The following is a 13994-nucleotide window of genomic DNA, read 5'->3' as shown; positions in this document are numbered from 1 at the left end:
TAAAGGGTTAGTTCACCCCAAAATTAAAATTTTATCATAAATCACTTATCCACGTGTCTTTCTAAACCACCAAGTCATTCAATTGTCTTCACAACACATTTTTAGATATTTTTTAATGAAAACCAGGAGGCTTGTGACCGTCCCATAGGCTGCCGTTTAATTTTGACAATCAAGCCAAGAAAAAAATGAAAGCCACAAAGGTCCATGTGCCATCAGTAGTTCAATAAAAACACTTTTGTGTGCAAAAAAAGATACAAACGATTTTATTAAACAATTTGTTCTCCTCCTTGGTCGTTCAGTGCGAGTTCACGAGCAGACCTACGTCAGCAGGTCATGTCAGCAGCAAGCGCCCTTTAAGGTTTTTCGAACTAGGGTCACCATGAGCGCACTGGCGCTGTATTTCAGCGCTCTAACCAAGGGGCTATCGGCCTATTAGGTGACCTTTAAGAGAACCTCATATCCAAAATACTCTGAAAGTAAATAATATACCCAATTTTATGCTCTTTCTTGTCATAGATTAAATCCATAGCCTCTCTTTTCTATATTCCAAAGGTTTCTCCCATCATCATAAACACTGTCATCATCATTCAGTCAGCACTAAGCCCTGTAGCCGAGACCCCGGAGGAGTTGAAAAGCCCTGTGCCTTATGATCTGTGGGAACGTCGTAGCCTACAAGACTTAAAGCTCTGGTTTCTTGAGGAGGGGGGTGAAGAAGACACCCGGTCCGTCATTCCTCTCATTCCACAGGGAGAATCTATGAATATGAACATCGGCTCCATCTGTCTGACGCTAGAGGCTGGCGTGGGGCATCGTACCGTGCCCATGCTCCTGGCCAAAGCCTCGTTCCAGGGAGATGTGAAGAACTGGAGCACTCTCATTAACCTTCACTGTCATCTGGACCTGGAGGTCAGATCATAATGTCGTACTTGAAGGACACACACATGCACACTTTAACATTTAATTGCAATAAAAAAAAAACTTAACCATGTTTGTTTCCTGCAGGTAAATTATTATAATGAGATGATGGGTTTGTGGGAGCCGCTGTTGGAGCCGCTGGACGATGAGGGCAAAGATGGATTTAGACCCTGGACATTAGCTCTTAAGGTTATGCTTTGTTTCATTTAAAGGCCACCTATTATACAAATGTTTACAAGATGTAATATAAGTCTCAGGTGTGTCCAGAATGTGTCAAGTTTCAGCTCAAAATACCCTACAGATCATTTATTAGCATGTGCTGTTTTCGTGTCTGTACCTTTAAATGCAAATGAGCTACAGCTCCTCACCACACATTTATGTCTAAACACTTTTGTAAAAGTGTAATAGGTGCCCTTTAAGACTTCATGATAAATCATTTCCTACAGTTGTATTCTTATAAAGTCATTGCATCATACAGATGAAAAAGAAACCAGTGGTGTATTCTGGAGTATCCGATGAGGTGGACGGCGGCGTGCCTGATTATAAAACGGTCATCTGCCTTGCAAGCAAAGATCAGCTCAACATCACGCTCTCCAAGTGTGGTTTGCATATGCTCAGTAATCTGGGAACGGTAAGAGATCGTAGCATGTTTGAGATTGTTGACAAGTGCTTCTCACATTGGATTGATGACGTGTATATTCATTTGCAGGCGTTTGCAGAGGCTGCTAAGCAGACGGCCGAGTGCATTCAGACAGACCAGGCTCCATTTGTGGTAAAAAATCACTTGGGATTGGCCGTGTCGGTGCTTTGCAGCGAAGTATTTCGACCTCTTGGTAAAGAGTCTGTAAACCGTGTGGTGGAGCTTCAAGATGGAGAAAGTCTAAATATGGACTACACAGCGGAGTCCAGTGACCAGTTCTCTGCCATGACCAGTCTCAGCACCAAAAACTACATAGAGCCAAGTAAGACTGCTTATGTCTATATAGAAGCACTGTAAACTTTTGTAATAACATTGACAAATGAACGTACTTGTGTATTCATTTATGTATTTATTGTTTTATTGCCACACCTGCAGCATGCGCTGTTTTCATGGCAAGATCAAAATAGTTTAAAATTTAAATAAATAAATTTTAGGGAAATGATAGTTGCATAGTACAAAACAGCTGTAAATGTCTTTTACAGCTCCTGTTGGCCACAGTACCGCAAACATCTTGCCACTGATCAAAACAGGACTGGGTATGTACAGCGTAGTACACTGTGACTCGCATGTCACACGTTTCTTTGTGTGCCAGATTTATACTGTCGAGGGCAGCAAATATGTCAAGATCCGCTCTCCCTTCCAGGTGGGTATTTAAAACACAATTTTACACAATAATAAAAATGAATTATTATTATCTTCAACATGTATTGTTAATTTGCTTACCCCATTGGCAGATTTTTTGCTTGTTTTAAGCACAAATTCACTTAAATTAGACTTTTTCAGGCCATTTTGCTCAAGAAAATGCATCTTGATTAAAGAATTTTGATATTTGTACTGAAAATACTAAGTCAGTCATTTTTTGCAGTGTATTAAACCATTATCAAATGTTGTTTGGTCAAAAGGCATTACATTGATAATGATATCTTTGTGATTGGCTGTTTGCACTTCATGACAACTTTGAGGGTTGATAAAAAATTAATTTATCAGTATCTGTAGCGTAATATAATTTATCTGAGAAAAATAGTTTAGCTGATTTAACCATTATTAAACCAATTCAAAGATAGTTCACAGAAAAGAATTGATGAAACACAATTAAAGGTTTACAAAAAAAGACATTTCTGTCATTATTTAACCACCCTCATGTTGTTCTAACCCTGTAAAAATGTCTTTCTGCTGAACTGAAATTAAGATATTTTGAAAAAAAATTTACCAAACAGATCTGGGGCACCATTCACTTTCATAGTATTATTTGGTCCTACTATCGAATTCAATGGTGCCCCAGATCTACTTTGTTACTAACATTCTTCAAAATATTTTCCTTTTTATTCCGTAGAACAAAAATGTATCCAGGTTTGGAACAACATAAAGGTTTAAATTTGTTTTACTCACCTTCTATTGTGTTTCATCAATTGTGACTGAACTAAACTAATAGGCATTATGCCCAGCTGCACTACTTCCTGAACTTCAGCCAGCTCCTTGTTTCCTGTCTGCCATTATTGGACAAACTGATTAATCCAGGTGTGCCTGACCTCAGTAGTCACAACGACAATAATCAGACACACCTGGTTAATCAGTTTGTCTAATAATGGCAGACAGGAAACAAGGAGCTGGCTGAAGTTCAGGAAGTAGTGCAGCTGGGCATGAAGCCTATTGAATTTGAATGAACAAAAAAATTAATTGTGTGTGAAAACTAAATAAAGTGAAGGTAATGAATGCATTATTTAAGTGTAGCACGGATATGTAAAGTACAGATTACGGATACATATTGGCCTACATGCAAATACAGTATAAGTGCCATGCAAATCTATATAATTGTCAGCCTTTTAAGATAAGTTGTTTACAGACTCATTATGTCAATCTCTGATTTTACAGATCGTAAATCATTTCTCCATACCGTTCCGGGTTTACGAGGGTTCGGTGTGTCTGGGAATGTCTCTGCCTACAGAGGAATTCTGTGTGCCATTGGGTTCCTACAGGTCAGTTGAAGCACACACGCGTCATTTTTTGTGTGTGTGGTTATTGCATGTCGCAAGAAGGAAACAAACTTTCTGAAGAAATGTACTGTGGCATTTTAAATTTAAATGTAATTCATCCTCACACAAAGCTATGCTATGCACACAATTCATGTGAACTACATCAACTTTTTTGTTGTTTTTTAGAGAAATCAGACAATAAAAAACAATAAATAAACAAAATAAACTTATTTTTGTCCTGTCAGGGCTGAGCTGAGCTTGCAGCCTGTACCAGAAGGTGAGGAAGTGTACGATCGCTCGGAGGGCTTCACATACAATGAGGTGATTCAGAAACCCGGAGAGTGTTTACAGAAAACCTGCCATCATCAAGGAGACAGCGCCCTGATGATGAAGGTCAACATGGTCCCTCTCCCAGACACTGTGACATCACACAGCACTGAGGAAGAGTTTGACAAGCCCTTCGTTCTGCACCTGTGGCCCACCGTTCTCCTCAGGAACCTTCTGCCGTACCCCATCACGTGCAGGTTAAAGGTGACGTCATGTGATGACTTTTAACTCGTGCAATTCAATTTCAACAATTACAAAACATGAATGAAAATATTTTTTTGCATATGAGAATTTAAACTACTGCATAATTATTTTGTGTAAATGTTTTTCCTTGTATTCGCAGGTTAATGGAGATTCTCCCCCCGCTTTACTAAAAGAGGGCCACTCCTCTCAAATCCACACGGCTATCATGGATTTTTCCATTTTGGAGCTGAAGCTTCTTGGATATCTGCAGCAGGATTGGGAAGCCCAATACCATATCTCCAGCGATCAAGAAGAGATCAGCTTTATCAAATTCCATTCGATAAGATTGGACGAAGAAACCGAGGCGAAAGCAGAGCTAGACATTGCTGTCCACGTTAAGAAGGAGGAGGGTCAAGTGGTCGTGGCCATTCACTCACCGTATTGGATGGTGAATAAGACGGGCAGACTGCTGCAGTATAAGGCGGATGATATTCATCGCAAACATCCGAAGGATAACGACATGCCCCTCCTCTTCTCCTTCAAGCCGCGCAACTTCCTGCAGAACAACAAGGTTTGAATACTGTTGAGAATGTTCCTCTCTTAAATTAGTTGGGTTTCTGTTTATTCATCTCTTATTGCTCTAATTGCAGGTTCGCTTGATGATCTCTGAAAGCGAGTTGTCGGATGATTTTTCCATTGATACGGTTGGGAGTTACGGGGATGTCAAATGCAAAGGAAGGCAGAAGGATTACATGGTGAGAGTTGATCAGTATTTTATGGCAGGAAAACATTTGTGCTTTTCTTTATTTGTGTCACATCGGAAGAAAACTGTTTTGTGTTTATTTGAAATAAATATGTGACATGCTCCGTGATCATCTGGTTTGCTGGTAGGTTGGGGTGAAGATCGATGCATCCAGCTTCAGTTTGACACGGTTGGTGACATTCCTGCCCTTCTACATGCTGGTGAACAGAACCAAGCACTTGATCTGGGTTTGTGAGGAGGGACAGGAACACTGGACAGAAGCCCGACCTGGACAGGTCAGAAAACAGGAATAATTTATTCAGATATATAAATGAATTTACACACCCTCATGTCATTCAAACCTGTATGCTGTTGATTTACTTTTGAGCACAAAAGCTGAATTTAATGAAGTTTTGTTTCAGATGTCCACACAAAAAGAGTTCATTGTAATAAAAACCTACAGAAATTACATAATAAAGTAAAACCTGAAAACTGCCTTGTGTGATTTCTAGGCCGCCGTTCCATTCTGGCCAGAAAGAGACTCGAAGAAACTTCGAGTCAAAGTTGAAGGCTGTCAATCATCTCCACGGGCCTTTGATTTCCACCAACCAGAGAACTGCCTCTTGCTGCACCTGGACAAAACTGTACGTTAATACCTACACAGACTCAGAGAAACACAAACACACAACCCTCATCTTTATAATTATTTTGTAACTTGTTTTTTAGCTGGGTGGCATCATTGTAGACGTGAACTTGACAGAACATTCTGCTGTCATCCGCTTCTCTGATTATCACGATGGCGCCGCTCCGTTCCTCCTCATCAACCACACAAAAGATGAAACGCTGCACTTTCACCAAAGGTGAGGGTGACCCTTACTATGTGCCCGTCTTAGGCAAATACCAAACAGTAGCAAAAGCTTCAAAGCATCACCTGAAATCTTCACTGATAATTCAATCCCATAATGCAGTCAGATTATTATAATTTCAGTCGGTATGGCTCACGAAATGTAAAAGGGATAGTTCACCCAAAAAATAAATCATTTACTCTACCTCATGTTAGTTTCTTTATTCTTTTGAACATATCATAGATCGTAACATGGGGGCGTGACAGAATCGACAATTCCATTTATTCGAACTTCGAGGTTGTGACTAAAACTAGGGTTGGGTACCACTGGCACCGGTGCCTATATGGCCGGTATCTACCGGACCAAATCAGAACACAGATTTCTGTGCAATCTAAAACTAGCAAAATATGGCTTTGTAGCTTAGCATTCGAAAACTTTGAAAGAAAGAAATCCTTCTAAAATAATATCCAAGTGAAATCATTTGAAAAAATATTGTATGTCTTTATATTTTTATTCTTTAATTTTCATAACGCTGTTTGCTTTTTGTGTATTCACACAGTAATCTCTTTTTACTCACTTTTTTGTCTCTCTGTTAAAATATTTTGTGAATGCATTGTGAATATGATGCACGTGAAATACCAACCTCTTTCCCTAAACCACATGACTTGACACTTTGTTCCTTCATCAATAATCTGTTTAGTGTTTTGTGTCTTTCTAAGTTGCTGTTCTGTGTTACTGTATGTTTCCTTCGGTTGTATTTTTGTTATTTGTCCTTTTATGTCTTGTAGTTGCAGAAAGCCGAAAGGTTCTACTTGGGTTCCAGATGATATACTGGATGTTTCTTTATCATTGGGGGATGAGACTGAGTCCCTCTGGTACACAAATACATACCGACATACTCTCAGACAAGTGTTATCCAATCCGATGCATGAACAAATCTTGTTTCCTCTTGAGCTAACAGTGGTGAAGGAAACCGACCGACTCTTACTTTGTTTCCGAGATGCTCCATACATCCAAATTCCTTAGGATAATCATAGATGTTTTTATTTAACTGTGATTTTGCCTACAGAGTGAAGTCTGAAGTTGACAGCTTTTCTCTCTCTCTCTGTCTCTTCATGGGCTGTGAAAGGAAAATTAACCAACTTGCTTAAAGTCGCTGTTTATGTATCTGCTTTCATTTTCACTTCTTAACCAATTGATGCCACTTTTCTTTGTGTCTCAGTGAAACTTTATCTTCTGTGATGAAGAGCATGATTGAATCATTTATTCAAGATGCTTCTTCTAAGGGAAGTGGAGTGATGTCTTCACTTTTTTGTCATTTATTGAACTGCCTGTATGTGATTTTTTTTGTTTGTTTTTTTCTGGGGTATTATCTTCAGGTCAGATCTATGGGCCTGGATTCTGGATACTACAGTGTTTACTTTCAAGCGCTCATCACTTCTAAAGTGTCTTCCTCCAAACAAACTTTATTATGCAAAATAATCAGGAAATAGTCGTTGCAAAACTTCATCCACAATATAGTTTTAATTACAAGAGATTTCGCTTACTGTCGTATAATAAAGTTTGTTGAACTTTGTCGCCTTTTGTAGGATATTATGCAAAGCTTTTAAATCATGTAAACGTATATTTACTAATGGTTTCATTGTGGTAGCTCTCAGGCTGAAATCGATGAGCTGGGTCCGGGTCAGGCAGTGTACTACACGTGGGCCGAGCCCACCGGCTCTCGAATCTTAAGATGGAGATGGGGCAAGTTTAAAGGAGAACTCAAAAGTGAAGAGGTAAGATTAAAAGTCCACACTGAACACTTTGGGTTTGCGTTAGAAGTTAGGGCCAATGTAAAAACATTATGCTCGGTATAATTACATCAATAGGTGGAGAGTAGGTGGTCTTTTGTGGCTGTTCACATACATTTGACCACAACCCAAAAGCAAACCGGTCGAATTCTCAACTTGTGATCCGATCACCCAAAAAGCCTCTTAAAGGCGGGGTGCATGATTTTTGAGAAACGCTGAGTACCAAAACACACTTGTAACCAATCAGCAGTAAGGGGGCTTGCACACCAAAGCTTTTACGCCCGCCCCCGGCGCATGTTTTCAATTGTTTCCAATGGATGCTCTGCATTTTTCAATAAAGCCAGCAGCTAGCGGTTTTCTTCAGTGCTGATAACTTTTCAACTTTGGGTGAAAAGCTCCGCTCGTCAATGTCCGTTCTCACATGGCCGTCCAATCACAGTGGAGGTGGGGCGAGACATTACCAGAGCAACCAGCCGGCTCACAGCTGAAGTATCAGAGCTACCAAAGCGCTCAGCTGAAGAAAGCTGGCATTCGGCGTCCTCCAGGCTTTTCAGCCGCGTTTAAAGTTTTTTAACGAGTCATGTCTACTTACCGACATCGTTGCCTGGGTTACGTATATGTGGGGAGGGTCAATCAAAAAAAGGTAGGTCCAGATTCTGTTGGGGTGGGTGGTGGTGGTTGTACAGGTGATTTCAAATGTCAACATTAGCTTTCAAAGATCATGCACCCCGCCTTTAATACCAGGTGTGAACAGCCTCTTAGTAATGGTTGAGCAATATGTCCAGGTCCTTTTTACTTCTTCCGAATGTTTCTTGATGTCTTTGCTATGATATTTAAAAAAATGCAAAAATCAACTCTTTAAATCTGTGAACCTGACTGCTCATCTATTGTTATTTGTTTTTTATAGGATCAGTTGTTGGACATGAACAAGGAGGGAAAACTGTTTGTCATCTCATTTTACGAAGGCCTCCAACGCGTGGCGCTTTTTACCACAGACCGCCATGTTTACAAGCTCATTTGCGACAGTGAAAAAATGGAGGTGGCTCAACAGGAAATCAGCATCTTGTTACAGAACATTGGCGTTTCATTGGTCAACAACACCAACAGCCAGGAGGTGGCCTATATTGGCATCACCAGGTATAGCTAGGTGTCACACAAAAATGTTTTAGGTTGCACTTTATCAACTTCACTAATATTTCCTTGTGTGTTGGACAGTTCTGATGTGGTCTGGGAGACTAAACTCAAGAAACGCAGCCGCTGGAAATGTATGAGCGGTAAAGAGGTTGTACAGTTGGAGCAGCACTACCAGGCGTATATGGAGAATGGCCCGGTGGACAGCGCTCTCATCGACCTAGAGAACGACTACCAGGTCAGTTTTCATACACTTTCTTATAATATTGTGGTCTAGTTCCCTGTTAAAATAGCTCAATACTAAAAATGTGGGTGGTTATACAGTACGTTCATTTCCTCATGGTTGTGACATCAACACTGTAATGATTTCTGATTGACACAAATTAAGGAAGTGCTTGAGATGTTATGAAGGTAGATGCTACACATTGCAGATTTAATATCATTCAGAGGTTAGAATGGCAATCTGAGAAGGTGGTTTCATTTTATTTCTGTCTGGACGTGTGTTCTTCAGGTGTTGTTTTCTGCTAATGGTGTGGACATGAGAGTATTACAGCCCTTCGATGCTCCTCTCAGGAGGAACTTCCTCCCAGCACTGAAGGTGGAGTACAGCGTCTCGGCCCGCCAGAAAACCTACAGGGTCCAGATCAACAGAATTCAGGTCTGTTTAAAACTTCATAAAGCACACCATCACATAAGTAAAACTTGCAGAAAGCCAAAAATGCTGTAGTCCACCTCACGAACGCTTTAAAAACTGCAACTTAAATCGGGCCTAGCAGTTATGTGTCTAAAACTGCCGAAAGTATCATCTATTTACGTATATATCTATGGTCCGAGGTGGTGTTGAAAGAGTGGAGACAGGGACTAATTAACATATTCATATCTATGGTCTGTTAAGCAGAGGCGGGGACTAATTTGCATATTCATAGATCTGCATATCCCAGCCAAGGGTGTAGAGTTAAAATCAAGCTGTTTAATAGGGGACGTATGATGAAAATCAGACTTTTCCATGTTTAAGTGCTATAATTGGGTCCCTAGTGCTTGTAACAACTTAGAAAATGTGTAAAAGATCAACCCAGTAACTTAGTTAACCATTCTCTGCAAGCTTGTGAAAAAATAGGTCATTGAAATTTGGCTCCCCTTGTGATGTCAGAAAGGGGATAATATCGCCCCTTAATCTGCACTATCCAACCAGGCCACTGCCATTTAGTACAGAGGTCAGCTCATTTGCATTTTAAAGGAGACACCCCAAAAATGGCACATTATTGCTCACACCTACAAAGTGGCAATTTTAATATGCTATAATAAATTATAGGGCTGGGTATCGATTCAGATTTTCCAGATCGATTCGATTTCGATTCACAAGCTACCAAATCGATTCGATTTCTATTCTTTATTCAATTTTCGATTCTGGCTCTCGGACCACTTTTTATACTCTATTCAACTCAATGAATATAGATTTAATACAAATACTATATTAATAAAAAGAACAGTGAACAGCAGGTTACAAGTGGGTAATTAATAAAATCAACGAAGCACCTGAAACCACCATTTTAAGCACTGAATGAATGAATGACAGGCTTGCCTCTTGCTCCTTGATAACATGCGCTAGGCAAAAAAGAGGGTGACATCTAGTGAAGAAGACTAGTCATTTGATTAATGTTAGTCTTTCGTTCAATGTTTGCAGAAATTAATATGAAAAAAAAAATCGATTCTGCTCTCTGAGAATCGATTCTGAATCGACCACGTTTTAAAAAACGATTAATTGCAAAATAGATTTTTTTGCCCAGCCCTAATAAATTATCTATGGTAGCTACAATTTCTCTGGGGACATCAAAGATTTATTTGACATTTAAAAAAAGTCTTGTTATATGTCCCCTTAAAAGCATGAAGAAATTACCGTCACAGGAAAACCTTTACATATGATGATCGAAGATGCGTTTTAAATGATAAACTTATTGACTGCAGGGACTTTACTGCTACTTGACCTTAATGAACAGCGAAGACCAACAGAGTAGCTAATGCAGGTTCAATCTGCTTTGTTTTCAGAAATCTCAAGAATATTATAGCCTTAAGTTTTGTGTTACACTGCACAACATTTGTAGGATATTGAATGCTTCTGTTCACTGTACAGATCCAGAATCAGTTGCCTGGAGCCATCTTCCCATTTGTGTTCTACCCTATTAAACCACCCAAGTCGGTCAGCATGGACTCAGGTCAGTTGATGTTGTTGCTACTTGACTTAAAGAATATTTTCACATTTTCCGCTTAAATCCGCTTAAGGAATAGTTCACCATAAAATGAAAATCCTCTCTCTGTTCTCTCAACCTCATACCATGCTGGATGTATATGACTTTTTGTTCAGCTAAAGAATGGAAGTTATATGTTAGTAATGTAAGGTACCATAAATAAACGGTAAGAGAATTATCATTTCTGGGTGAACTATTAGTTTATAATTTAAAATTGCTAGTCATGTTTGTAATAATTTGTTTGTGTTTATTGTTGATGAAAGAGCCTAAACCACTTGCCGATGTCAGCATCATTACCAGAGCGGCCGGGCACTCGGACATCCTGCGCATCAAGTGCGTCCTTAATCTTTTCTTTATTTCTATTTACTGTCTTTTAAACTGTGCCCTCACAACATGTTTTTTGCGAAACTTCATATTGAGGCCAGATTGATACCCGTTTGGTTGGCGATGCTCGCTTAAGCAGATTCAATCGGAGCAGTTCAGCTCATCTGTTCAAATTATATTAAGCCTTAAAGGTCTGCATAATTAAGGGCGTGGCTACTTGATTGACAGGTGAATTGTCAGAAGACTCCCAGGTCTTTTACAAAACAAGACCTGTCGATTTTGCTCATGCGCAAACTCCCTCTCCCAGAGGATTACGATTGACTATTGGCTTTTTTTACTGGGAGGCGGGACTAGAGTGACTGTTGCGATCTTCCTCATTCATATCAATACCTTGTTAAAGGATTACTCCACTTTCATAAAAAAGAAATCCCAAAAATGTACCCACTTCCACCCATGTCATCCAAAATTTTGATGTCTTTCTTTGTTCATTCGAAAAAGAAATTAAGTTTTTGAGGAAAACATTCCAGGATTTTTCTCACTTTAATAGACTTTATTGGACCTTAACAGTTTACGTAATCACTTTGAAAGGTCATGCATGACATATGCAAAACTACCACCCCATTGTTTACAAGTGTGGAGAACATGTGACGTGTGTCCTTTCAACATGATTACGCAAATACGTAAGGTTGCGCTGGCGCTTCACAAAGCTAGTAGGGATGTAACGATACTTCGCCGTACGATACTTCGCGATACAAAAAAAATTGCCACAGTGTTGCATCGTGCATGATGGGGATATTTATACAAATATAGTGCTTTTAATTTTATTTGTTGACCGGTCAACACGTGATCTACTCTGGCTCGCGATACTATACACATCACGGTTTTTGGAGCAAATTAAAAAAATTTAACTGTTATTTAAATTTCAGATACATTTTCATAATATTAACAATTTCAGTAACTTTTTTCATATAAAAATGCTCTTCACAAACCTACGGGTGACGTCACGGACACTACATCCATATTTTATAGTCTATGATTGATACATTCACTAGTCAACATTTTAAGTGGATCAAAAAAGTTCTCTAAGAGACTATAACATTATTAACATATATTCATGTATAACATTTTATTAAAGCAATAAGGTACTTTATTGTAAATAAGCTAAAGAGGTTGCATTGATTCACCCGTTAGCAGTGACTTACTGAAACAGCACAGCGTTATTGCTAACTTGTTAATGTTTTCGATTGACGGTTGTGTAGTTAGGGCACAGCTTTACTCTCACATTTATTTATCTCTTCAGCTTGCATCTTGCGGCATTATGACAGATTTATCTGTCCTATACTGTAGGTATTTTAAGGTGTTGATTCAGGAGATGGACCTGCGGATGGACCTTGGTTTCCTGTATGCCATATTAGAGCTCTTCACTGCCGAGCACGCAAGTGCCGTCACGTCTGAACAAGAGGTAGTATAACACACAAGCACTGATCCAAACCCTTTTAAACTGTGTACTGTGAAAACTTCATTCATCTGTTATAAAACACTATTTGTTTAATGTCTGTTTGTTGTGTTATAGGTCGAGTTGTTTGAAAAGGATATTGAGTATTTAAAGACGGAGTTGAATCACGTTTCAGCGACCGACACGTCTGCCATTAGCCTGTATGAGTATTTTCACATCTCTCCCATAAAGGTGAGTCAAAGTTTAGGGTCAAAGTTTTTTTTGCTGGGTTGCCTCACCCGTTGTGAAGGGATTTTTACTGCTGGAAAACATGTTTTTGATGACCTGATGTGTGTTTTGTGTGACAGCTTCATTTGAGTTTTTCTCTGAGCTCCGGGGGTGAAGATGGGAATAAGAAAGAGAGAGAGACTGAGATCATTCCTGTTCAATCTCTCAACCTTCTGCTGAAGAGTATCGGAGCCACGCTCACTGACGCTCAGGACGTCCTATTCAAGTACGAACACTTACTGTATATTTTACGCAACTATAGTTACATTTCTATCCCCTTATACCTGTTTTACACAGACTTTGTGTGCATTATGCCTGCGGCATGGATCCGTCACGCGTCCATTGTGCTTTCACAAATACTTGGATTCAAAAACCTCCCCCGTATATAATTACAGATATTTGATTTTCATTTGTATCACCATAGTTTAACTACAAATACCGGGGGATGATAGAGATGATATATTTTTGTACGCCAAACCCGTAAATGAGTTATCATTTTAGCACTTCCGGTTGTCCCAAATTCAATGGGTTTTTTGAATGGGGTTTTGGTTAAACACCTAAAAGAAAATCTTGTGTTAACATAACATAATCTTTACATTCCTAATGCAGTGCTTTACCAGTTGAGCTACAGGAATACTGTACAACACTATAATCCTACAAATATTTCCACTTTAATATAAAAACCAAATCCGTGATTGTATCAGGATAGATTGTGTCTGTCATGTGAACTATATTTATTCCTCATAGTGTAGGTCAGAGAGTGTTTCTGTAGATGTCGTCTCATCACACATCTCTTTAGTCTCCAGCTGCGGCCGTGTCAGCCTCAAGTTCCTCATTCCAGCCTGAGGCAAAACCTCAGATCACACCATGGGTATTTCTGGATTTCACATGTGGTTAGATGTTGATCTGGGTCAAGTACACCGTTTCCTTCAGTATTTTAGCTTTCACACTGGCCTCTAGTGGACAAGTTGTATTATCAAGCAAAGAGAGGTGTGAAGATCCTCAGCAGAAGATGCATGTTGAATCTATCAAGGTTTTCCTGTGGCCCAGTTGGTTGTGCATTGAATTAACAGCACAAAAGGTTAAGGGTTC

General features: G+C 39.4%; 1 protein-coding gene across 5 annotated transcripts in view; it reads left to right on the top strand.

Annotated features, from left to right (window-relative positions):
- Positions 1 to 13994, top strand: part of vps13a (vacuolar protein sorting 13 homolog A) — a 59156-nt gene that overhangs the window by 33980 nt on the left and 11182 nt on the right. For 4 of the 5 annotated variants that reach the window (XM_065247614.1, XM_065247613.1, XM_065247616.1 and 1 more), the window contains exons 40-61: positions 553 to 906; positions 1003 to 1104; positions 1394 to 1546; positions 1625 to 1877; positions 2098 to 2258; positions 3488 to 3591; positions 3834 to 4119; positions 4259 to 4669; positions 4749 to 4853; positions 4990 to 5136; positions 5353 to 5484; positions 5567 to 5700; positions 6474 to 6560; positions 7337 to 7463; positions 8386 to 8615; positions 8694 to 8847; positions 9121 to 9267; positions 10741 to 10822; positions 11119 to 11188; positions 12527 to 12641; positions 12753 to 12866; positions 12983 to 13128. In XM_065247614.1, coding sequence (XP_065103686.1) covers positions 553 to 906; positions 1003 to 1104; positions 1394 to 1546; positions 1625 to 1877; positions 2098 to 2258; positions 3488 to 3591; positions 3834 to 4119; positions 4259 to 4669; positions 4749 to 4853; positions 4990 to 5136; positions 5353 to 5484; positions 5567 to 5700; positions 6474 to 6560; positions 7337 to 7463; positions 8386 to 8615; positions 8694 to 8847; positions 9121 to 9267; positions 10741 to 10822; positions 11119 to 11188; positions 12527 to 12641; positions 12753 to 12866; positions 12983 to 13128 — 3614 coding nt within the window. The remainder of the gene's footprint in view (positions 1 to 552; positions 907 to 1002; positions 1105 to 1393; positions 1547 to 1624; positions 1878 to 2097; positions 2259 to 3487; positions 3592 to 3833; positions 4120 to 4258; positions 4670 to 4748; positions 4854 to 4989; positions 5137 to 5352; positions 5485 to 5566; positions 5701 to 6473; positions 6561 to 7336; positions 7464 to 8385; positions 8616 to 8693; positions 8848 to 9120; positions 9268 to 10740; positions 10823 to 11118; positions 11189 to 12526; positions 12642 to 12752; positions 12867 to 12982; positions 13129 to 13994) is intronic. The other variant, XM_065247615.1, reaches the window with a different exon arrangement.

Source organism: Paramisgurnus dabryanus, chromosome 11, assembly GCF_030506205.2.
Source record: "Paramisgurnus dabryanus chromosome 11, PD_genome_1.1, whole genome shotgun sequence".
Classification (NCBI taxonomy): domain Eukaryota; kingdom Metazoa; phylum Chordata; class Actinopteri; order Cypriniformes; family Cobitidae; genus Paramisgurnus; species Paramisgurnus dabryanus.
This window is presented reverse-complemented; position numbering and strand designations above follow the sequence as displayed.